At 39.4% G+C, this 24808-nt stretch overlaps 1 protein-coding gene across 2 annotated transcripts in view; it reads left to right on the top strand.

The window, feature by feature from the left end:
- The first annotated feature begins 1979 nt into the window (after positions 1-1979).
- LOC114031849 (transcription initiation factor TFIID subunit 4B-like) overlaps positions 1980-24808 on the top strand; it is a 184533-nt gene continuing 161704 nt past the window's right edge. The window contains exon 1 of one of the 2 annotated variants that reach the window (XM_027847015.1): positions 1980-2397. In XM_027847015.1, the coding sequence (XP_027702816.1) occupies positions 1995-2397 (403 nt within the window). In that variant the 5' untranslated portion in view covers positions 1980-1994. The remainder of the gene's footprint in view (positions 2398-24808) is intronic. The other variant, XM_027847013.1, reaches the window with a different exon arrangement.

The following is a 24808-nucleotide window of genomic DNA, read 5'->3' as shown; positions in this document are numbered from 1 at the left end:
TTCCCTGCCTTGGAGGATACAGTGACAGTGGTCTTCTTGGCATTCTTCACTAGGACATTGCTTCCTACTCAGTATGTTTCACTGCCTATTCTTCATGCCTGCAATCCTCTCCCCACCTCTCTGCCTTTTGGCTTCCTTGAAGTCTCAGCTAAAACCCCACCTTCTATAAGAAGCCAATCTGCAATCCCTTTCCCTCTGAGATTGTTTCCAATTTAAGTTGTATGTATCTTTTTTGTACATAGTTGTTTGCATATTGTTTCCCTTATTAAATTGTGAGCTTCTGGACCACTGAGTGTTTTTGTTTTTCTTTGTATCTCTAGGGCTTAAAGCAGTGCCTGGCATTTAGCAGATACTTAATTAATGTTTATTGATTGATTGATCTTACAGAGAAAAGACATTTCCATTGGCACCTAGCTACTAACCCTGGAGCATAAACACTTAAAAAATGACTTGACTATGTCAGACTGACACTAGCAACTCTCTGAACCTGTTTTCTTCAAGTACAAAATGGGGTTACATACACTACATTAGGGAAAAGTGCTTTGCAAATCTTAAGTGTTAAATAGATGCATGCTGTTATTACAAAGTGAGAGGGAGAACAAACACATATTTTGGAATGCAAGAGTCAAGGTGCCTCTAAACTTCTGAATAGATTGGGATGGGTCCAAATGAACATGATGAAAATTAATGAAGATCAATGCCAAGTCCTTCACTTCCGTTAAAAAAAAAATCAACTCTACAACTATAGGATGGAATAGAGGAGAGCTTTAGTTTAATAGCAGTGAAAAAGGTCATAGGTGTATTGTTGAACCTAAATCCAGCGCATGGCTGATCAAATAGCTAATTGAGTTTCTGTGTTTGCAGAAAAATCCTAATACATTTCTTTTCCTTTTTTCAATTGCAACTGCATTGTAAAGGTCAGAGATTTTTCAGCCTGGAAGAAAACCCATGAGATTTGGATTCCCCCCCCAAGCTTAGGAAAAGCCCAGCCCTAGCTCCTCCAACAACACATGAGACAGGCATATCCTCTACCTTTCTCTTCCAGAAGAGATGCACTCAGGATGAGGACAAGACAACACTCTCCGATGCAGTCCATTTCCAAAATACAGGTCTCCTCTCCCGTTTCCCACGTGGGTGCCCGGCAACTCGACCCCTCCCCCCTTTTGCCCCCCCCCATGATTTTAGATTGGAGAACGCCCTTTCGAGTCGTCCCCTGTGACGTTACAATCCTGATTGTTCTTCAGGGCCAATCACAAAGCCCAATTTCCAGGGAACCCCGGGAGGGGGTGGAGTGGCGCCCAGAGCGCGTGCGCGCATCCTTCGCGTGGCTATATAAACATGGCCGGCGCAGTCGTTCGCTGTTGCCGCTCCGCTGCTAAGTAGGGGGCTTACGTCTAAATATGGGATTTTTCTGCTTCTTTTTCTTTTTCTTCTTATTTTTTTAAATTTCATTTTAGTTTTTCTCCTCCCTCCACCTCCGCCCCCTTGTATATTTCTCCTTTTTTGTGCGTGCGTGCGTGTGTGTCAGTCCGCGGCGGGGGTGGCTGTGGCCGGGCGGCGGGACCACCGCGGTCGGTGCACAAGTTTGGGCCCAGGGAGAGCCGGGGCGGGAGTGCCGCAGCATGAGCTGGTGCCGCGGGGCGGGCTCGGGAGCTTGCTGAGGCGCCGGGCCGGCCGGCTGCCGGCGGGGAACAGCCCCACGTGGGAGCGCTGGGGCGAGGGCGGCGGGAGCATGGGCTTCCTGGCGGCGTGTCCGCCGCGGCGCTGAGCGGCCCCGGGCTGCCCTCCTCCTCCTTCTCCTCCTCGGACTGGGGCTTCTCCGCCACGCCGGCCCCTGACTTCTCTGCAGCGGACCCGGGGACTCTGGCTCGCTATGCTGTGGAGCTCGCCCAGTTCTGGAGCCGGGAACCGTTCGCGAAGCCTCTGCCCTCCTGTCCCCCATGAGCAGCAGCCCCGCGGCTGCCGCAGCAGCTGCAGCTGCCTCGGTCGGGGGGATGCCCGCCGGCCTCTCTGAACAAGGTGCCGCCGCCGCCGCCGCTTCTTCTCCGGCTTGTCTCAGCGTCCCCGGGACGGTGACCATGGCCCCTGCCCTTTTGACCAACGGGAGTGTCCAGAGCCACCTCCCTCCGGCCGCCGGCAGCACGCTCCCGTCCTCGCTGAGGAGCACCCCGGTGACCCTGAACACGAAGGCCCCCATAAGTCTCAGCCTGGTGACCGCAGCGTCCCAGCCGCTGGTGAAGACGGCCCCCTTGGGGACCCTGGTGACCAAACTGGCCACTGTCAATACCGTTCCCAAGACCAACAGCGGTCCCAGGCTGCCCACTCCCCAAATCGTGGCCGCGAAAGCTCCCAGCACAACTACGATCCAGTTGCCTGCCAATTTCCAGCTCTCGCCTGGTAAGTTTTCAACTTTTTTTTTTAACCACCCCTCCCCCCCCCCCCCGGCCATAATTACGTTGGTCGCATCTGTGATGACCTAGGAAAGGTTATATAGATGGGGCCCCTCCTTCCTCCACTCCACCCTCGTGCTCACTCTTCCTTTTACATATATAAAGTGTGTGTGTCAGAAACCTACCTGGGTCCACTCCTAAAGGACCTGACTCATAGTCTGAGTTTGCAGTCATCTTATTGGAAACAGGACCACAGCCTACTGGATAACTTGGGTTGCGTTACAAATTTGAAAGAGTTTTTTTTTCTTTTTTTTTTTTTTTTTTTTGAGTCATTGCTGTATTTCTTTTTCTTGCCACGGGTTCTGGAAGAAGATATTTTCACCCAAATGACTCAGTGGAAGCTGGAGCAATTTTGGCAACCAGGCCTTAGTGATTCCTGGGAGATGGGTGCAGTACGTGGTATCTACATATAAGCCTTTTAAAGTTCCTTTTGGAGAAGTGATCTGATCATTTCATTAGGGTGCCTCAGGAAAGATGGTGTTCCAAAGCTTCTCATTTGTAATGGATGGGAGAGAAGTGCAAATTTTCCAAAGTGTTGTTTCAGATTGTTTTCCAGTTCTTGCCCTTTAGGGTGCTGCCTTCTGCACGAAGGCTATGCTTTGATTGTTAATTTATGATAGCAATGTTTCCATCACACAAAGCATAAATGACCTAGTTGATAAATAAAACTATAGGTCCAGAATTACAAAAAAGTAGTTTGAAAATACTCCAGTTGTGTTTAAGGCAATGCCTTTTGTCTTTTATTCATCATACACGTGGTGCTTTCAGAAGCAATTTTTACCTGCATTTGAAAATGCCACTTTGTATTTATGGAAATCATCTTACCTTTAAGAAAATTTCAAGACTGGGGCAAGCATGACCTTATAAATGTTGTTATCATCCCTGCTACTTACGTAGGAAACGGCTGCTAGCTATTTACTGGTTGGGAAAAACTGGAGGTGGAATTCTGAATAGGAGGGTTCAGATGGCTTGACTCTGCCTGCTGTAGCCATTGCTTTATGTTTGCAAACCTTAAGGGCTTATGAGCTTTCCATACATTATCTAGTCCGAGTCTCCCAGCCACTTTTAGGAAGATAATACTGGTATTCCTGTTTTGCAGATGCTGGTAACTTGGGCTCCATGGCAAAGTGACTTGCCCAGAGGTCGAACGGTAAACTATTTGGTAGGGTGAGAGTACCTTGGGGGCAAGGATAGTCTAGTTGTTGTCTTTGTAGCCCCAGCCCTAGACACTTTGTAGCTAGTGGATTGACAGTTGACTTGGGAGCCAGAAAGACCTAGGTTCAAGTTCCACCTCTGACTTGTACTTCGTGATTTTTGAAAACAAATTGGCTTAACCTCGAATTGTTTCCTAGAGAACTCTGCTAAAGCTTTAAATTGCAGAGAAGTTCTGTACTGGATCTTTATAGGAAGTTTCTGATATTGATGAAATTCCTATCCATCCCTATGTCTCCAACACCTTGCATGTAGTAGGTGCTTAAAGTTTGATGAATTTTAATAAGAATATGCCTATAACAAATATTTAATATTAATTGAGTAAATTCTACTTTTTTTCCTTTGGCCAAAATAATTTCTGTGGAATTTAAATGAACCACACCTGTTCTCATTTGGAGAAACTTTCACCTGTCAGCTTAGTAAAATGATAATTGGAGTAATTGGAGTTCTGTACAGCAATGATGATAAAGGAAGATGAGCAGTTGATTCAAATGGATGCAGTATCTCTTGCTAAACATGATTGGCATAGCATTGTACATAGGTTCTGATATCCACAGGAAAATATTCCTTCACATTTGAAAAAAAAAAGAATCGTGACTATATCAGACTTATTTTTATGATTGTCCATCTACCTGTTCTTTTTCCTGAACTTTAATTTCATTCAACAGATATTTAGTTCTACTCTATACCAGGTTCTCTGCTAGTACTGAGGATACTAAGGCAAAAAACGAAGCAGTTCATGCACTCCAGTAGCTTATGTTTCATAGGGAGGCTGTTACATGTGCACAGGTAATTTGAGCCCAGCACTAATGCTGTGGGGTTTTACATAGGGCTTTACATAGGAATTGGCACTTGAGCTGAATGAACCATGAAGGAAGCAAAGGATTCTAAGAGGAGTTAAGGAAATACATTCTGGGTCTGGGGTGGCGTTAGCTTATGCCAAAGGGGAACTGGAATACAATGGAGAGAGAATTTGATAAAAATAATTATAGCTAATATTTCTGTGGTGCTTTAAGGTTTGCAAAATGCTTTACATATATAGTCTCATTTGATTATGACAAACAACCTAGTGAAGTAGTTGCTGTTATCTCTGTTTTTACTAAGGAGGAAACTGAGGCTCCGAGATGTTTAAATGACTTTCTTAAGGTTACATACCTGTTGAAATGTCGAAGCCAGGAATTGAACTGATGCCTTCCTGACTCTCAAGACATTGATCTCTCCATTACACAATCTTAACTGCCTAACAACATGCAATTTAATAAGAATAAAGTTGAAAATTCTTAGATTTGAGTTCCAAACATCAACTTCAAGTATAAGATGGGGGGAGAGGGAGGGAACAGGTCCTCTAAGAAGGATCTGGGGATTCCAGTGACCCAAAAGAGTATGAGTGAGTCAGCAGTGTAATTTGGTACCCTGAAAAAAGCTAGTGTGATATTTGGCTGCCTTAAGAGATAATGTCCAGGACTAGGACCATGTCTGGAGTATCGTGTTCAGTTCTAGCCATCGTATTTTAGGAAAGACATTGATAAACTGGAAAGTATCCAGAGTCAATCATTCAGTCCACAAACATTTATTAAGCTCCTATGTACATGGTGGTAGGTACTGTGCTATCCGTTGGGGATGCAAAAAAAGGTAAAGATGGCTCCTGCTCTCAAGGAGGTGACCAAGATGTTCTACGACCTGGGGATTATACCCTATGAGTCTCTATGGAAGGAACTGGGAGTGTTTAGTTTGGAGAAGAGAAGGCTTAAACGGGACATGGTAGCAGTCTTCAAGTATTTGAAGGATTGTCAAAGAGGAAGGATTAGATTTGTCTTGCTTGGCCCCAAAAAGCAAGAGTAAGAACAATGAGTGGAAGTTAAAAGAGACACTTTTAGGTTTAGATAAGGAAAAACTTCCTCATAATTAGAGCTTTCTAAAAAGTGGAATAAACTGACGGTTATACTGGATTCTCATTCAGGAGTAGGCTGGATTGCATGGTCTCTGAGGGAGTGTTCTGTCTAACCCTGAGTTTCTGTGATGCTGTTATTCTGGGTATACAGAGTTTGAAGAATAGTTTGACAGAGATGTAACATATGTGAAGCGAAGTGAAATGAAATAAATCTGAGAAACTAGTTGGTAGCCAGATAATCAAGGGCTTTAAATGACAGATTTAGTAGGTTTTATTTATATCTTAGTTAGTGGCAGTAGGGAATCACTGAATGTCTTTGAGCAGGGGAATGACATGCACATTGGTGCTTGAGGAAGATTATATTGGCAGCTGTGTGAAGGATGGATTGGAGAGGAGAGAGACTGGAAGCAAGGAATTCAGTTGGGAGGGTATTACATTAGTCTAGGTGATGAAATGTTTGGAATTGAACCAGGGGAGTGGCTCTGTGTGTGGAGAGAACACAGTGGATCCTGGAGATGGGGAGATAGAAATCATAAGATCTGGCAACTGATGGTTATGGGGGAGTGAAAGAAAGGTGAGAGTACAAGGATGACTGAGGTTGTGGACCTGAGTGTTTAGAAATATGGTGCTGCCATTAACACTGAAAGGAGCAGAATTAAGTCTACCTTTGAAGGAGCAAGCAGTATCAGTGGACACAGTGCACTTTTAAATAAATCTATGATAAAAAACACAACAAAAAACAGAAACAGGTAGGCTGAAAAAAAATTTTTTTTTCAAAGTAAAATTTTTGCATCAGTTGATGCACCTGGTCTTTTTTTTAGTGTTAACTACAAGAGGGAAATTTGCTGGGGGAGCTGGTTTAGGAGGTAAGTGTATGATGAGTTCTATTTTGGACATTTTGAATTCGATATTTTGTTGACAACCAGGTTGCAATGTCTAGAAGGCATTTGGTAATGTTGGGACTAGTGTTCATGAAAGTGTTTAGGGCTACATATATAGATTTAGGAGTCTTGTATTTAGACGTAATTTAACCCATGGGAGCTGGTAAGATCAACAAGGGAGAGAGAGTGTAGACAGAAAAGAGAAAAAGAGGCCCAGGACAGAGCCCTGGGGGACACTCAGCCAAAGGGATCCAGCAAAGGGGAAGGAGAAAGTACAATCAGATAGATAGAAGACCCAAAAGAGAATAGTGTCTTGGAAGAAAAGGGAGGACAGTATCCAGGAGAGGAGGCTGGTTGAGGTTCTCAAAAGCTACAATTAGAATTAGGTCAAGGAGGATGAGGACTTAGGTTGATAAATGAATATGAGGGAGGGAAGTAAAAGCCATTGGTTGACATGGTTTTTTTGTTTTTTGTTTTTTTTGTCAATTAAAGAGAGAAGAAAATAAAGTAGACTTGAGAAAGTGTCGGGTTAAGGAGCCACTAAATAGGGAGAGATTGAATATGAGAGGGAGTTATTGGTGGGGCATCTCCTAGACAAGATTGGGGTAAGGGCTCAAGTAGAAGCCTTGGTCAGGAGGGAAGGGGCTCCTTGCCTCTTTCTTAGAGGACACAAAAAATGAGAAAGAATAGAGGGTGGTGGAGGGCCTTGATTTTTCCCATGGGCAATGAAGACCAATTCCAAATACCATTTATTTTGCCAAGGGATACTGGATCATTTGAATCAGCTTCTCCACATTCTTTATCATTTTTATTGATCAGCACTCCAATTATTGCTTAACTAAATTTACAGGAACAAAATATAAAGTCATACAGATACAAATCTCTAAATAATGGGTGTGCTTCACTTAAATCCCACAAATTATTTTGTTTAAAGAAAAAATTGAACTTAAACAATCCATTTTGAATGTTTCTTAGGAAATACGGGAACAGCTCTGTATAATGGTGGTTTGGAAGCAGTTGGAATATTGGATTCATAAGGGGCACAGCCAATTTGACTAAAGTATAGAGTATTTGATGGGAATGAGCCTGAAAGTGACATTGAAAGCCCTTTACAATCAGGCTTCTCGGCTTGCACAAGTGTGTATTTTATTTCCCAAAGCATTGGGAAGCCACTGAAGTTTCTTGAGTAGGGAAGTGACATGGTCAAACCAGTGCTTTAGAACTATCACTTTGGAAGCTTTATGGAAGGTAAATTGGAGATGGGAGATACTGTAACCAGGGAAACCAATTAAGACACTGTGGTAAGCAGTCCAGGTGAGAGGTGATAAGGTCCTAAACTAGATTGGCTATATCATAAATATCGGGAAGGGGGTTGACGTGAGATGTTGAGGAGGTAGAATTGATAAGATGTGGCAACTGATTTGGCAACTTAATCACAGAGAGTGATTAAGACTGAATAGTTGAAGATGACTCCTAGGTTGTGAAACTGGCTGACTGGAAAGGATGGTGGTGTCCTAGACAGAAAGAAGTTAGGAGGAAGGGTGGTTTTTGAGGACAAGACAACTAATTCAGTTTTAGACAGTGTTGAGTTTGAGATGCCTATGGGATATGTGGGTGGAGATGTCCAGCAAGCACTTGAAGAAGATACATGGGATTAGAGCTCAAGTGAGAGATGAAGATCAGATGTCTATGTCTGTTTTATCTATATGAATATCTATAATCTATGTATATCTTTCTATATAGATAGCTAGATATATGCATATAGATGTATAGCTTTTTCTTCTTTCTATCTCTAGCATCTAGCACTCTGCCTTGAGCATATCATGCTCTTTATACAAGATTATTAAGATGCAGTCCAAGAAACAAAACATCATCTCTATGTAGATGACTCGCAAATAGAGATAGGTAGATCGTAAATAGCTATAGATCTATGCAAATCTATAGTTTCCCCCTCTATAAGCTTAGACTTTAGTGAAGGAGATGAACAATGTGGAAGTAATTATAGAAATGAAGTTAGAAAGTAATTTGTGAATAGAAGGTGTTAAGTGACAGAGAATTTTTTTGTCCATACATCATTTGTCTCCCATCATTTCAGACTCCAGACAACCTTTCCTTGTGACAAAGAAATAGTAATAAAAACAAAAAACACCTTATGCAGAGACAGTCTTGACTGTGTGTACAGTATCCTGTCCTTGTAGCTTCCTGCCTCTCTGGTGAGTAAGGGAGGTATTTTTATGTTACCTTCATTGGTTTTTCCTTCACTTAGATTTCTTTCAGTGATCTTTCATTTGACATAGTTAAAATAGTCATTGTGTATACTCCTGCTTCTGTTCATTTCACTGGCAGTAGAGATTCAAAGGAGGAGTCATCATTTGTAACTAGGAACTTTAGAGAAGTCCTCATAGAAGTGGTGGCATATCATAGAAGCTTTGGGGGGCAAAAAAAGGATTTCAGTAGGTGTGGGGTGGGGGAAAGTACATTAAAGGAATATAGAGGACACTGGGAGGTAAACCAGGTATGATTGCTGGTTCACTTCTAATATAGCATGCATGAAGTGGAGTAGAATGGAAGCAAGCTGGAAGAGTACACTGGAGCTCGATACTTTAAGAACCTTGAATGTCTAGCTGAGGAGTTTATAACTTATTTGGTAAGCAGACATAGATAGACCTGTGCATTAGGAAGATTACACCTGTTGCAATGGGATGAGTGGAGTGGGGAGGAGAAGTTAGGAGGCTATTATAGTAGTAGTTTTGAACACTAGGAAGATCATTGGCTCTGGAGTCAGGGGACTGGAGTTCAAATCTCATCTCTGATGCTTACTTAGTGAGTCACTTAACCTTCTTGGATCTGTTTCCTCATTTGTAAAGTTGGGGGAGTTGAAGTAGATGGCCTCTAAGCTCTTTTTCCAGTGCTAGAACAATGATTTCAAGAAGGGCGTGAAGGAGGGTGACGCTGAGTGGGAATGGAGAGAATGGATAAGAAGAGAGATATATTGCTAATTGGCAAGACTTGTCGGTTTATTGGATGTGAGGGAGTAAGGGAAGAATCAAGGGTGACAGTAAGGTTTTGAACCTGGGTGACTAGGAAGACAGTGGTGCCATCAGTAGAAATGAGGAAGAGGTATAGGTTTTGAGGAGAGGAGGAGGAGTTTTGGGAATATGTTTGTATTTGACCTATTGATCAAGTGGAGATGACCTACAGGCAGTTAGAACTGTGGGGCTTGAACTCAGAAGGAAAGTCAGATTTGGAAAGGGTTTTGGTAATAATCCTCCTAGGGGTGAAAATTAAAGCTATGCCAATAGATGAGATTGACTGTAGTATGAGTTTTAGGGGAAAGATGAATTGTTTGGACATGTTGAGTCTGAGGTACTGTGAGTTGTCCATTGGATTGTCAATGTAAGTTAATGGATTATTGAAGCTAAGTTATTAGAACATTAATGCATAGTTTTAAAAAGGAATCTTCCAGTCTTTTTTTTTTTAATGTCTTAATGTGTTTCATTATTTATTTGTACCAAAATAATTTTTCAGTAATTTGTATCACCCAACAATAGAGGAAAATAAGCTAAATTGATATACTGGAAATGACAATTTGTAACATTCCTAACCAGTAGTCCCCCACCTCTCTGCTTAGTGGAAATGTTTACCAGCATGCCACCTGGAGTCCGTATTTATTATTGCATTTGATCTGATCTCTGTTGCCCTCAAGTGCTCTCTTCACTTAACATTATTTTAGTCTTCTTTTGTATTCTCCTGGTTCTGCTTTCCTCACTTTGCAATAGTTCCTTTGTACTGAGATGAGGGAGATACATTTCATTATCTGTTCTGGGACAATTTATTGGGTTTTTCGTTACTCAGAAATGAGTTTCTTTTAGTGGTCTTCATTTTCATTGAAATAAATCATTGTGTATATTCTTCTAGTTTTGCTTATTGTTATAAGTTCATGCAAATCTTTCTATGTTTTTGAATTTTTCATTCATAATTTCCTAATGCATAATAATACTCTGTTACATAACATTTTTCAATTGTTCCCTAATCAGTAAGTGACCACTTTGTTTCTAGTTCTTTGCTCTAACAAAAAGTGCTGTGGTTACTATTTTGGTATACATAGGACCTTTAATTCTTCTGTCTTTGGGATTTATGCGCTGTAGTAGGATTGCGTGATCAAAAGAGTATTTACATTTTAGTTACTTTCCTCTTATAATTCCCAACTTTCTAGAATGGTAATAATAAATTAGTGTTCTTGTCCTTTTTTTTTTTTTTCTCCTCTTTTTGGTGAGGTGATCCGGGTTAAGTGACTTGCCCAAGGTCACACAGCTAGTGTTATGTGTCTGAGGCTGGATTTGAACTCCGGTCCTCCTGACTCCAAGGCCAGAGCTCTATTCACTGGGCCACCTCGCTGCCCCAGGAACAACTGTTCCTGTATTCTATCAATCCTTGAAACGTTGACTGTTTTAGTCTTTTATTGTGTTTTTAATTGGCTGTGTGTGAAATATCTCAATTATGTAAATTTGTGTTTTTTCCAGTGATGTTTGTGTGCTTTAAAAAAATGGTTGTTGTTAGATTACCTTCTTTCAAAATTTTTCTCTTTATATCTGTTGGTCAAGTATTTATTGGGAAATGCCTCATAGTCTAGTCAAATCTATATAAATACTGGAGGTCAGAATTTTTTTTTTTAAACAACAATGTTGAATATGAAGATTCCCCCCAGATATAGAGTCTACTCCTAATGTCATTGATTTTGTTCGTGCAAAAGCCTTTTAATTTTAAATAAGCAAAGCTTTCTGCATTCTTCCCTTAATCAGAATTGTGAAGTATACCTCCTTCCATTTAGTTGTTTTTTTGGAGAAGAAATTAGATCCTTTCCACACTTCCCTTTCTCTTCCAATCTTAAAAATCACACATAGAACTTGATTTTAAAAACTAATAATAAAAATGCTAATAGCTTGTAGTTTTGAAGGTTTGCAAAATGCTTTGTATGTGTTATCACATTTGGTCTTCATAACCACTATGTGAGGTAGGTAATATTATTATACTCATTTTACAGCTGGGGAAACAAGTTGAATTTTAGTGACTTGCCCAGGGTCAAGCTTTAGTAAGTATTTTGAGACAGGATTTGAACACAGGTTTTCCTGACAGGATCCGGCACCATATCTACTGTATCACCTAGCTAACTGCCTGAACTTATGACTTGTATGCATTTTAGCTCATGACAAGAGAGTCTTAAAATTGTATTGAGTGTGAGGAGGGAATGTCTGAACTTAAAAGCTGTCCCTGGTACTTGTTTGGGATATCTGGAACTGGCTGGGTCTGCTTGTACTGGGACCCAATGGGGTCTGTTGAGCTTGCCTTTGGTGGCAAGCTGACTCTGGAACCCAGTATAGCAATATTAGATTGATTGTACATGGGTAGTTCATTGTAAGATAGGCAGTGGGCAGTGGTCCCCTTCCTTTGTACTTTGAGCTCTTAGATGAGAAGAATTATCATATGTAAATTTAAAAAAAATTTTTTGTTTATAAACCTATTAAAAAAACTATAAAGTAGTGGTAGATACTCCCATCATACAGAAGGAAACACTGAATTACACAAAATTAATCATCCTCAATAAACATTTATTAAGCACCTTCTATTGTTCTGGGCGCTGTGCTAAGCACTGGGGATACAAAAAGGAGCAAAATATAGGCTCTGCCTTAAAGGAGCTTACAATCTAACAACAGGAAACAACAAGCAAACAAATATTTACAAAGCAAGTTGTTATTTATATAAATAGGAAATAATTAATGCTTTGTTGCGGTCACAAGGTCTGCAGAGAAGAAGTCCCTTTAGTGTTTCTTATGCCTCTTGCATTCCTTGGAGTTACGTCTATATTAGATGGAAAGTTGGTTAGGAGTGTTTGTAAACTTGCAGGAGTGGAAGCTTCACACCTTCAGTGGAATTGGGTCCACAGTAGGGGAAAAAAAAGAGCCTGTTGCTCCTGGAGGGGCCTGTGCTAGCTAGGCTCTGCTAGCTAGTTGCTCTGTCATCAGTTTGCCAGTAATTGGATATTTAGAGGGAAAACAGTCTTTTATTTGAGGGTGTGCTTTTTGTTGCCTTTGCTCCATGTTAATATTAAGTCTTCTGAATGTTTGTAATTTTTCTTGTTCCTTGAGTCATTAGCAACTGCAAAACAGTGATTATTTTTTCGGTCATAATAGTATTGATTAGCTCACTTACATAGTGATTACAGTAGCTTTCACATACTGCTGTCATCTGACCTTCACTGTAGCACCTTGAGGTGGATCCTGTAAACACCCCCATTTTTGCAGATGAGAAAACCATGACTCAGACCTGAGTTACTTAGCTAGTAGTAAATGACAGAGCCAGGAGTCAGGTCATCTTTTTCCTAGTTCATTCCTCTCTGTAGCCATTACATTTTGGCAGTATATTTTTCTGGGGTCCTTGTCTTCTCATTAGTGACTCCCTCTCCAAGACTACCATTTGGGGAAGGACCAAAGTCATGCTTTGCCTCACTCTCCTTCACTTTCCACATTGCCTCTTCCATACCCTGTATGTATTGTCTTCCCCATTGATCTCCTTGCTCATAGGAATTCTCTTAGTACTTGTGTTTGTAGCATAATACTTGGCACATAGCAAGCAGTTAATAAATGCTCTGCATGACTGTCTGCAGGTCTGTGTTTTTCTTTTTGTTTCCCTAAATATTCTATTTCCTCTTGTATCCAAGCTCATATGTCAATTTTTGACTTTAAAGAGAAATGTAGTTGAATTGTGGATTCGTACTAAGTTACTCTTTGGAGCTACTTTTGTGTGAAGCGTGATTTTTTTTCAAGGATCGAAACTAATTCATATTGGTGGTATATGGGAGGATCTTGGAGTCTTTTTTAAAGTATCCAATAAAGCCTTAGTCAAGCATGTTTTTCCATAAGTTGTTATATCCATCAATCAACATTTGTTAACTGCCTGTAGTGTGCCAGGCACTGTGCTAAGCACTGACAAACCTTGCCCTCAAAGAACTCACAGTCTAAAAGGGAAGATAACAAGCAAACACATCTGTACAGACAAGTTATATACAGGATAAATAGGAAATAATTAACAAAGGGAAGGCACTAGAATTAAGAGGGGTTGGAAAAGGTTTCCTGTGAAAGTTGAGATTTTAGTTGGGACTTAAAAAAACCCAGGGGAGCCAGTTGGCAGAGATGAGGAGGGGCGATCATTCCAGGTATAGGGGACAGTCATAGAAAACCTAGAGCTGAGAAATGGAATGTCTTTTGTGAAATAGCCAGGAGGCCAGTGTTTCTGTATCAAAGAGTATGTGTTGGAGAGTAAGGTATAAGAAGACTGGAAAGGTAGGAGGGGGCTAAGTTTTGAAGGGCTTTGAATGTCAACCACAGGATTATGTAGTTGATCCTATGGGCAATAGGGATCCACTGGAGTTTATTGAATTAGGGAGGGATGACATGGTCTGACCTGCCTTTTTTTTTTTTAATTTTTTTTTTTTTATTAAAGGAAAATCACTTTAGTGGCTGAATAGAGAGTAGATAGGAGTGGTGGGAGACTTGAGGCAGGCAGACTCACCAGCAAGCTGCTACAGTAGTGCAGGCATGCGGTGATAAGGGCCTGCACTAGAATGGGGGCAGTGTCAGGGGAGACAATGGGATGTATACTAGAAATGTTGCAGGGCCTTGGCAATGGTTTGGATATAGAGAGTGACAGATAGTAAGAAATTGAGGATGATTCCTAGGTTGTGAACCTGAGGAACTGGGAGGATAGTGTTACCATCTACAGTAACGGGGTGAATAGGAGAGGGGTGGGGGTTTAGGAAGAAAGATAGTTCCATTTTGGACATATTTAGTTTAAAATGTCTATAGGACATCTAATTCTAGATGTCTGAAAGGCAATTGGAGGTGTGCAGTTGGAGGCCAGCAGTTAGTTTGGGGCAAGAAAGGTAGATTTGAGAGTCTTCAGCATGGAGATGATAAATAAATTCATGAGAGCCAATAAGTTCATTAAGTGAAGTAGAACAGAGGAAGAATAGAAGAGGACCCGGGACAAAACCCTGAGAGACACTTATGGTGAGAAGGTGTGATTTGGAGGAGGATCTAGCAAAGGAGCCAGAGGAGTGGTCAGATAGGTAGGAGAACAACCAGCAGAGAGAGATGTCCGCAAAACCCAGAAAGAAGAGTATCAAGGAGGACAGAGTGATCAGTAATGTTTAAAGGCTGCTGAGAGGTCAGGTAGAATGAGGACTGATAAAAGGCCATTGGATTTGGCACCTAAGAGATCGTTGGTAACTTAGGAGAGAGCAATTTCTATGAAATGGTAAGGTCCCAAGCTGGATTATAAAGGGGTTAAGAAGAGAGTGAGAGGAGAGAAAGTGAAGTCACCTATTGTAGATGGCCTTTTGCAGGAGTTTATCCACACAGTAGAAGAGATATAGGTTAGCAGGGATAGAAGGATCAAGTGAGGGTCTTTTGAATTATAAGGGAGACATGGACTTGTTTGTAGGAAGTAGGAAACAGACCAGTAGAAAGGAAGAGATTGAAAAATAAGTGACAGAGCGGAGATGACAGAAAAGGCAGTCTTTTGGAGGCGACAGGACCATCCAAGGAGGGACACATTTCTTATGTCTAAAGCAAAAAGCAGGGCAGCATGTATATAGTGGGGCTGGAAAGCTAGCTTTGGTTTTTCTGGATTCAATCAAGTCCCTTCAGACACATACTGGCTTTCTGACCCCTGGCAAATGACCTAAACTCTCAGTTACCCCAGGCAAAGTTCTAAGGCTTTTTATAAGAAGCAGGACTGTTGGTTATCTTCTCTAGTACAGTTTTCTTATTGGGCTTTCCATACACTAGTGAAATAGCACAACTAGATCAAAGAAAAGAAAAAAGAAACCTAATTACTTGTGTTTATGTACAGGTAACTGTACTCAGAATTTTTTTTAAGTTGAATAAGATTTTAATTTTTTTTTTGTGGAGGTTAAGGTGGCGCCACATCCTTTAAGAGGCCTTCCCTAGGGCCTCCTGTTTCTCACTCCTATATTTGGTATTTATTTTGTAAGACTCCTTTTTATTTGTGAACATGTTGTATTCCCAAGAATAGGATTTCTTTTCTTTCTTTCTTTTTTTTTTTTTTGGCAGCTGGGGTTAAGTGATTTGCCCAGGGTCACACGGCTAGTAAGTGTCAAGTATTTGGTCTGAGGCCGAATTTGAACTCAGGTACTCCTGACTTCAGGCCCGGTGCTGTATCCGCTGCGCCACCTCGCTGCCCCTAAGAATAGGGTTTCTTAACCTTTATGTCAGGGACCCCTTTGGCAGTCTGGTGAAGCCACTGGTCTCTTCAGATGAATGTTTTGTTGCCTACATTCATAATTGAAGGAATGCTAAATTTCAGTTAGAAGTTAGTAAAATAAAGATGTAACTTTTTTCACATCTAAGTTCATGGACTCCTTGAAATCTATCCATGAACCCCAGGTTAAGAATGCATACTACTTGAGGGTAGGGATTTGTCCCTCTTGAATTTATTTCTCTAGTGCCTCTCACCGTGCCTAGCACGTGATACATAAAAAAATCCTTGATTGATTAGAAACATTTTATCATTTTAACCTTTAGAAAAGATGTTAAAGTGGTGGTATTTCTGAGGGAAAACAACTTTCTGACCGCCTTGGAATGTTAGTGACATTAAAATAGGTTTCCAGCTCATTTGAATTGGTCATGCATTACTTCTTTCTGATGACTTGTTATACACTTCCCAGAACAGTCCATAGCTCAGTAACCTGAAACTCATGATACCCATAGCTTTTATAGAATCAGAATTTAAGCTGGAAATCACCTTAGAGATCACCTAGTACAGTCAGGTGAAGTCTATGGACCCATTCTCAGAATGTTTCTAAATGCATAAAATTAAATACATAGAATTACAAAGAAAACCAATTATGTTGAAATACAGTTATTAAATATGAAAAAAAACTCCAAACTTCACAGACCTCAAGTTAAGAACCCCTGACATAGTCCAGTCCTCTCATTTTATACACAAGCAAACTAAAGCCCAGAGAAAAGACTGCCTGAGGGTCATGTGTGGGGAGTATGTATTAGTAGGGATTAGAATTTTGAACCTCTGACTGCCCCTTCCGTGCTCTGACCACTACCATAGGTTTTTTTGAGTGAGATTACACATTATATGAACCAATAACTCAAATTCAGTAAATACTTTATTAAATATCTGCTGTGCTCAAAACATCATGAAGATATTTCTTTTCTTTTTCTTTTCTTTTTTTATGGGCAGTTGGGGTTAAGTGACTTGCCCAAGGTCACACAGCTACTATGTGTCAAGTGTTTGGTCTGAGGCCGCATTTGAACTCAGGTCCTCCTGACTTCGGGGCTGGTGCTCTATCCACTGCGCTACCTAGCTGCCCCTAAGATATTTCTTTTGAGATCTATTTAAACTACCAATTTCAGTAACTTTTATTTTTGCTGTTATTTCTGACCAGATATGTGGATTCATAGGTGCAAGGAAGTCTGATAGTTCTGCAGCTTATACTTCAATTCAATTCAATACCTGGGGCACTGAAAAGTTAAGTAACTTGTCTAGGGTCAAGTAACTGCTAGTGTTAGAATCAGAACTTGAACCCAGATCTTCATGACTCCAAGGCCAACTCTGTACCCACCAGGCCAGGTTGCCCCTCTCAGTAACTGCTCTCTAAATAGACTTTAAATGTTTTTTCAAAACAAAACAGGTGAGACTTTTAAATATAGATATACCAATATAAAATATTCAATATATAAGTATGTGACAATATATGTGTATATAACACATAGGTGTGTATATATACATATATTCGCACATACATACATTGTGCACATTATATATATATATTTATGTATGTGTATATATAGATGTAAAGTAAGTTTTGAGTGTAGGTAAATTTTAAACAAAAATGGTGAAATTAGACTGGTAGTCTTCAGAGTACATGAAGAAATTTTAGGAAATCAGTATAATCAGTGCTATGGTTTTCTTTTGTTCTTCTATTTTTTTTTCACTTGCCAATATAAAATATACAGACAGCCCCTGCAATTACTTTTTAATGCCTTTTTTAATTAACATTTTTTAAATTTATTTTTAGTTTTCAACATTCACTTCTATAAACTTTTGAGTTCTAAATTTTCTCACCCTTCCCCCTCCCCAAGATGGTGTGAAATCTAATATAGGCTATACATATACATATTAAACATTATCACTTAATGCCTTTTTTTTTTTTTTGGCTAGGCAATGGGGTCAAGTGACTTGCCGGGGGCCACACAGCTAGTAAGTGTTATGTGTCTGAGGCTGGATTTGAACTTAAGTCCTCCTGAATCCAGGGCAGGTGCTCTATCCACTGCACCACCTAGCTGCCCCTTAATGCTTTCTTGATAGTGCATCTCAATATGAAATTGTAACTACTTATGTACTATTGTTTTCGTCTGTTTAAGTGGTAGCAAAAGTCAACAGTCTTGTCTTTATTTTCCATCTTTGAATGAGGAGAGTTGAGGAAGCAAGGCTGATGAGTGGTCTGAGTTAAGAATGTGGAAGATACATCTTTGAAGAACTGTGTGTAGACCAACCTGGCCTTTGTGTGAGGGAATAAATAGGATGCATCCTCAATAGTGGACAGAATGCTGGGTTTTGAAGTCAGAGAGGCCCGAGTTCTAATCTTACCTCAGACACTTAGTAACTGTGACCTCTCAGGCTTAAGTTTCCTTATCTGTAAAATGGGTATGAAAATAGCACCTACCCCACAGAGTTATGAGGGAATGTGATGAAATAACAGGGGAGAGGTGAAGAGAACAAGCATTTATATAGTGCCTGCTGTGTGCCAGGCAGTGTGCTAAGCAGTTTTTATAAGTCTCTTATTTGATTCTTACAACAACCGGTAAGAGAGTTATTACTATTACTACTATTACTGTCTCCATTTTACTGTTGAGGAAACTGAGGCAGTCAGAGGTTAAGTGACTTTTTCCAAGGTCACAGAGCTTGTAGTAAGTATCTGAGGACATATTTGAACTCAAGTCTTCCTGACTCTTAAGTCCATCACTCTTCTTTGAGGATATTTCCAGGATTCTCGAGTCCATTGCACCGTCGGTGGATATAACAATACAATAATCTGTGTAAAAGTGCTTTATGTAAACCTTTGTCCAATAGCTTATAAAAAAGTAAACCCTGAGCACACCTTAAACCTTAAAAATGGGAGCTATTATAGCAATTTGGCTTAGGAGTTAGGATAGTTAAGTCATGTCCAACATTTTGTGACCCCATTTGGGATTTTCTTGGCAAAGATACTGTAGTGATTTGCCATTTCTTTTACCAGCTTATTTTACAGATGAGGAAACTGAGGCAAACAAGGTTAACTTGCCCAAGGTCACACAGCTAGTAAATGTCTGAGGTCAGATTTGAACTCGGGTTTTACTGACTCCGGGCTTGGTGCTCTATCCACTGTGCCAGAGTTATCTGGGTTCCAATTCTGCCTCTGACACTGGCTTTATGACCCAGAACTATTCATTTAACCTCTCGATGCCCCTAGGCAACAATCTAAGAGTGTAAGTTGCAAAGCTATATTGGTAGAGGGACTCTGCTCTATGGGAGGTTCTCTATACAGATGAAATCACCCTCTTCCTCCTCTTCCCCACCCAGCTTCTTATATTTGAGTCTATTTCAGATTCTGTGTTTTGTTACCTAATTTTTGCATTCAATGCCCATTTGTAAAAAACAAAACAAAACAAAAAACAAACCCAAAAGAAACAACAAAACAAAAAGCCCCAAATATTTTATTGCTAGTTTTTGCCTTTAAAGCAGTCATCCTATCTGAGGGGTGAGGGGAGTAAGGAACCCTCCCTAGTGCCAAGAAGAAAAACAAGCCTCAGTTTCTTTATTGGTAAAATGAGGGAGTTGGACAAGGTGATCTCTAAGGTCCCTCGCAGTTTTGTGATTTTTGTGAATTCAGCTAAAGCAACTAATACAGTAATAGTGTCTGATAGATGCTCAAGTTTGTCCTAGTAGTTTCTTGTTTCTCTACCTTGAGGAGGAAGCTTTACTTTATTTTCTGGGACCTCATTTTAAAAAATTATTTTTCAATTAACAAGCATTTATTTTTTTCTCCACCCCCCCTAATTTAAAAGGGTTAAAGAAAAAAAGGAAAACAAAATCTTTCTATGCATAGTCAAGCAAAACATTCCCTAAAATATGTTTCATTCTGAATCTATCACATCTTTGTCAGGAGGAGCATGAATCAACAGTATAGGAATGTTGGTTGGTCATCACATTCATTGATCAGTGATCTTAAGACTTTCAAAGTTGTTTGTCTTTACCTCCTTCAGTGTTCATTTACATTGTGTGTTGTGTTGTGTTGTCTGTATTATAATTCTACTTATTTTATTCTTTATCATTAATAAAAATCTTTTTTTTCTAAATTCCTCATTATATTTCTTCTTGGCTGTACAATAATATTCATCCACACTATTTTTACTATAGTTTTTTCAGCTATTCTTCAATTATTTTTCCCCTCACTTTGTTTCTAGTTCTTTGCTACCACAGAGAATGCTGCTTTGGATATTTTAACATATATTAAATCTCGGTTTTTGTCTTTTGTTTCTTCCTTGGGACATATGTACTCAGTAGTGGTATCCCTGGGCCGAAGGGTATGGACAGCTTATTTCTATTTTTAAGTTTCTTACAAAATATCTTTTGTTTCTTTCCTTTTTCCCTCCCCAGAGATCCATCTTGTAACAACTGATAACAGAGAGGGAAAAATAGTTGAAGAAAATTAAGCAACACATCAAATGTGTTTGAAGGTAGACACTGTGTTCCATATCCAGAGTGTTCCTTTCCCTTGGCAAAGAAGAGTGGTGCATTTTCTCATTTCTTTGGGGACAAGCTTGGCCATTTTAATTATAGTGTTCAGCTTTTTTTTTTCTTTTGTCGTTTACATGGTTGTAGTTGTGTTACATAGTTTTTCAGGTTCTGTTTACTTCACTTTGTATCAATATGTGTAAGTCCTCTCTTTTTTTCTTTGTATGCATGCTTCTCTACAATTTGTTTAGATACACCCCCAATCATTGGATGTTTTTGTTTCTACTTCTTTATGATAAAAGGTGATGATATAAGCTTATAAACCAAAATATTTATAGTAGCACTTTTTGTACTAGCAAAGAACAAATATATGCAGTTTAATCATTTTTTCGCTTGAAGTATTCCAAGTTGATATCTAGAACTGCTGGACCAATTCACAAGTCTCACAACAGTTTATTGCGTGCCTCTTTCCATAGTCTCTATGATATTTTACTATTTATATTTGTCATCTTTACCAGTATGCAAGGTGTGAAGTAAAAACCTCAGTTTTAATTTGTGTTTGTATTACTGTTTTTAATTTGGAATATGTTTTCATGTGGTCATTTATACCTTGTGATTTGTCTTAAGAACTGTTATCCTTTAAAATGTTTATTGGGAAATAGTTTTTGGTGTAATATAAGCAATTGACATAAATTTTTATCATGGATTTCAGACTTTCTTGGTGAAGTTTGCTGCAAGTATTTTTTCCTACTCTGCAGTTTCTCTTCTTGTATCATTGATGTTGTGCATGTAAAAATTTTAAGTTTTTAGACCAAAAATTTGTCAATTTTGTCATTTATAATCTGTATTTCTTGTGCCCAGGTACTAGTCTTGATCATTTGATTCATAATATATTCAGAAATCTGGTTGAATAGATTTTCTTCTCTTGGTTTTACTTTTCATCTTGTCTTTTGATAGTCTTTCCTAATTGTTTTTACATAGTATACATTTTATTTTGTCTATTGCTGTTAAGTAGCCAATTTGTATTTTCATCATTGTTGATTGAAAGTATAAATTAATTTATCAAAGTCTTAATATTTTTTAAAAATTGGTTTGACTTATTCATGTGCAATGAATAACCTATTGATTATTTGATTTTTCATTTAAAATTATCTTATTTTTTACTGATACTTGTTCATTTTTGAATATATATACATCTTCCACTTTTATACCCAGCAGCTGTCTTTTGTAACAAAGAATAAAAGAGTATGGAAAAGAGCAGTTCAGCAAAACTAACCATATCATCTGTGCCTGACATATGTAATATTTTACACCCATAGTCTTGAATAAAAAAGAGGAAAAACAAACCTGTTCAGCAAAACTTAACACATTGAAAAAATCTAACAATATATGCAGTGAACCATACCCATAGTCCCCTGTGCATACCCACATCCCTAGGCCCCCCTACAGGGGGAGGGTGGAATAGGTGCTTTCTTAAATCTTTTTTCTGGGGCCAAATTTGGTCATTATAATTTCACAGCATTCAGTTTCCACTGTTTTGTTGTGTTTTTACATGCTTCACTTTACTACAGTATGGCCAACTTCTCACTCATTGTCTGTTTCTCTCCTGTACCCAAAACTAATACCATAATCAAATAAATACTGGTTGTACAGCTGGATTGGGGGGGGGGGGGGTAGTTCCCTGTGTCTTCACTCTCTTCTGTTTTTTTCCAAACCAAAATATCTCTCTGGCTACCACTCCTGGTGTTTTATCTTCTTTTGAATTTAAGTTATCTTGGGGGGCAGCTAGGTGGTGCAGTGGATAGAGCACCGGCCCTGGATTCAGGAGGACCTGAGTACAAATCCAGCCTCAGACACATAACACTTACTAGCTGTGTGACCCTGGGCAAGTCACTTAACCCCATTGCCTAGTTCCCCCCTCCCCCCAAAAAAGAATTTAGGTTATGAGGTCAAGGATTGTCTTTGCTTTTGTAGTTGTATTCTCATTACATTATGCTAAACTCTTAGCGTATAGTGTTTGACACATAAGTCATTAATGAATGCTTTTTCATTCATTCATACCATAAATTATTCCATTTCCTACTTGATAGGCACTCGCTTTGTTTCCAATTTTGTGGGAACAACACGAAAAGTTTTTATCTTGGACTTTTCTCTTTATCTTTGACCTTTTCACTGTATATGCCTACTAGTAGTAGTATGGTCCTATAATTTCAGATTGACCGGTCTTCTTGACTTTAAGTTTAGCCCTCTATATCTACTGTGTCACTTAGCTGTCCCTTTCTCATTGACGTCCTGGAGGGGGCAGGGCACCTGCCCAATTCACTGCAAGATCAGAGGATTTGTATAGTCCAGTGGCACTTCTTGACTAATTACAAACTAGTGTCTTATATCAGTCTGCCTGTGTTCTTTTGCTCCTCCAATGCTGTTTCTGTCTTTAAACTTTTTGGCCAATTTGAGTATCAAGTGAAACCTCTGAATTTATTTTAATTTGTATTTCTCTCATTAGTGATTGATTTGAAGCATTTTCCCCTGTGGTTGTGAATTATTCTGCTCTCACCTAGTTTTTAACTTCTCTCGTTTATTTAGATAGGAAAGAATGTAGTACTTCTTTCAGTCGGCCTATAAGAATTTGGTAGATTTAGAGGAAAAAATTGTATTGTGGATTGTGGAATCTGGGATTGTATTGAGGGATGGAAAGATCTGGCTGAAATTTCAGTTTTCTGGAAGAATAAAGCTGACTTTCCTGCGCCAACAGTTTTGTATGAGTCTGATGCCATCATGAGGCAGCACCTGGGTCATTTCACCTCCCTCTGAGGATGTATAATCAGTGGTCCCACATCAGCTTCTTCCCTCTTATGACATGTGCAGCTACCTTGAGCAGGAACATTGTGGTAAAGAGGTTAATTGGCCTTTTCTAGTGAGGGCTCATTTCAGTCCCACCTCTGTGTCTTCCCTTAGTGCTATCCATTCCTTGTGAGAAAAGAAGCAAAAGCGTCTTATTTTGTAATAGCTGTACCCTATTCAGAGTGTATTTTTTCTGCTGAAAACTGTACGGGTCCTTTGATTCACTTATCGATTGGGGAAAGACCTTCTGAAATATGTGTGTCATTTTCCTGTTTCTTGATTATCTTTTGACCTTCTGAAATATGTGTGTCATTTTCCTGTTTCTTGATTATCTTTTATCAGAGAAGTTTGGTGCAAAGATTCCTCACCACAGCCGATATGGATTTACTTTCTTATTCTAGCCTTGGTTTTTTTTGTTTTTAATAGAAAAGCTTTTCAAAAAATTTATGTATTAAAAATGGTCTGTTTTATATTTTATGTTTACCTCTATCCCTACTTGATTAAGAATTTTCTTTATATGTTTTGTTTCCTTCTGATTTTTTAATGAATGTGACCTTTTATAAGAAGGCCCATTATCCATTTGAAGGTTTTGGTGTCTTATCTTAGACTTAGAGCACTAGAGCTGGAAGGGACCTTGAGGGCCCTGCTGTTAGAGAAGAGGAGGCTGAAACTTGGATCTGTGAAATGAATTGCCCGGCCTCAAAAAGTAAGAATCAGTAAGCATTTATTAAGCATTTACTGTGTACCAGCACTGTGTTAAGGGGATACAAAAAGAGGCAAAAGACAGTCTCTGGCCTCAAAGAGCTTCCAGTCCTGGTGGAGGAGAAGACACGAAAACAATATGTGCAAAGCAAGATATATAGAAGATAAATAGGAAATGATTAACGGAAGGAAGGCACTGAAATTAAGAGAGGTTGGGAAAGTTCTTACCAGGTTCTTACCAGGATTTTTGAACTGAGGTTGTTTGATTCCAAAGTTGTGGTTTTCCCCTTATGCCATGGAAGATAGCTTGCTTATCTCAATCTAATTTCTTTTAAACTGCTTTCCAGGTTTTTGTTTTTGTTTTTAAAGTAGTTATTGTCTGAGGGACTGCTCATTTAGTTTGTTCATGTGTTTTACTTTACAATTTTATTTTTTAAAACTATTTCTATTGCTGCTTTTTGTTTTTTATAAAAACAAAGTATTCATTTCTGAATATACATCCCTAGTCTTCCCTATTTAAAAAAAAAGGGTGGGGGGAGCAGTTCAACAGAACACTAACTAGTCATCCTGTTGACTGTGGCTGACAATATATTTTATGATCTATATCCCTAGTACTCTACCTTTGCAATGAAGGAAGGAATCTCTTAGGGGTGGATACGTTTTTGAATGTATTGCTATAACCTCTTTGTTAATTTCTTTAAATTTTTTTTCATTTTGACGTAGTGGATAGAAATCTCATAGCTAGAAAGATCTGGGTTCAAGTGTTGACACGTGTTGGCTGTTGTGACCATCCTAGGCAAGTAGCTTGAAGTCTCAGTGCCCCAGGCAATTCTGCAAGACTGAGCTGCCAAGAAGATTCTATTCCATGATGGTGGAGGGAGTTCTTACCAGGACTTCTTTGCCCTGCTAGCTCTGCCCTACACTTAGAAATGACAAATCTGGTAACAGCAGCAACAGCAGCAAAACATCGTGTGTGTGTGTGTGTGTGTGTGTGTGTGTGTGTGTGTGTGTGTGTG

The sequence above is a fragment of the Vombatus ursinus genome, unplaced genomic scaffold (assembly GCF_900497805.2).
Source record: "Vombatus ursinus unplaced genomic scaffold, bare-nosed wombat genome assembly UNPS02015255.1, whole genome shotgun sequence".
NCBI classification, from domain to species: Eukaryota; Metazoa; Chordata; class Mammalia; order Diprotodontia; family Vombatidae; genus Vombatus; species Vombatus ursinus.
Note: the sequence above shows the minus strand (reverse complement) of the source record. Positions and strands in the feature narration are given on the sequence as shown.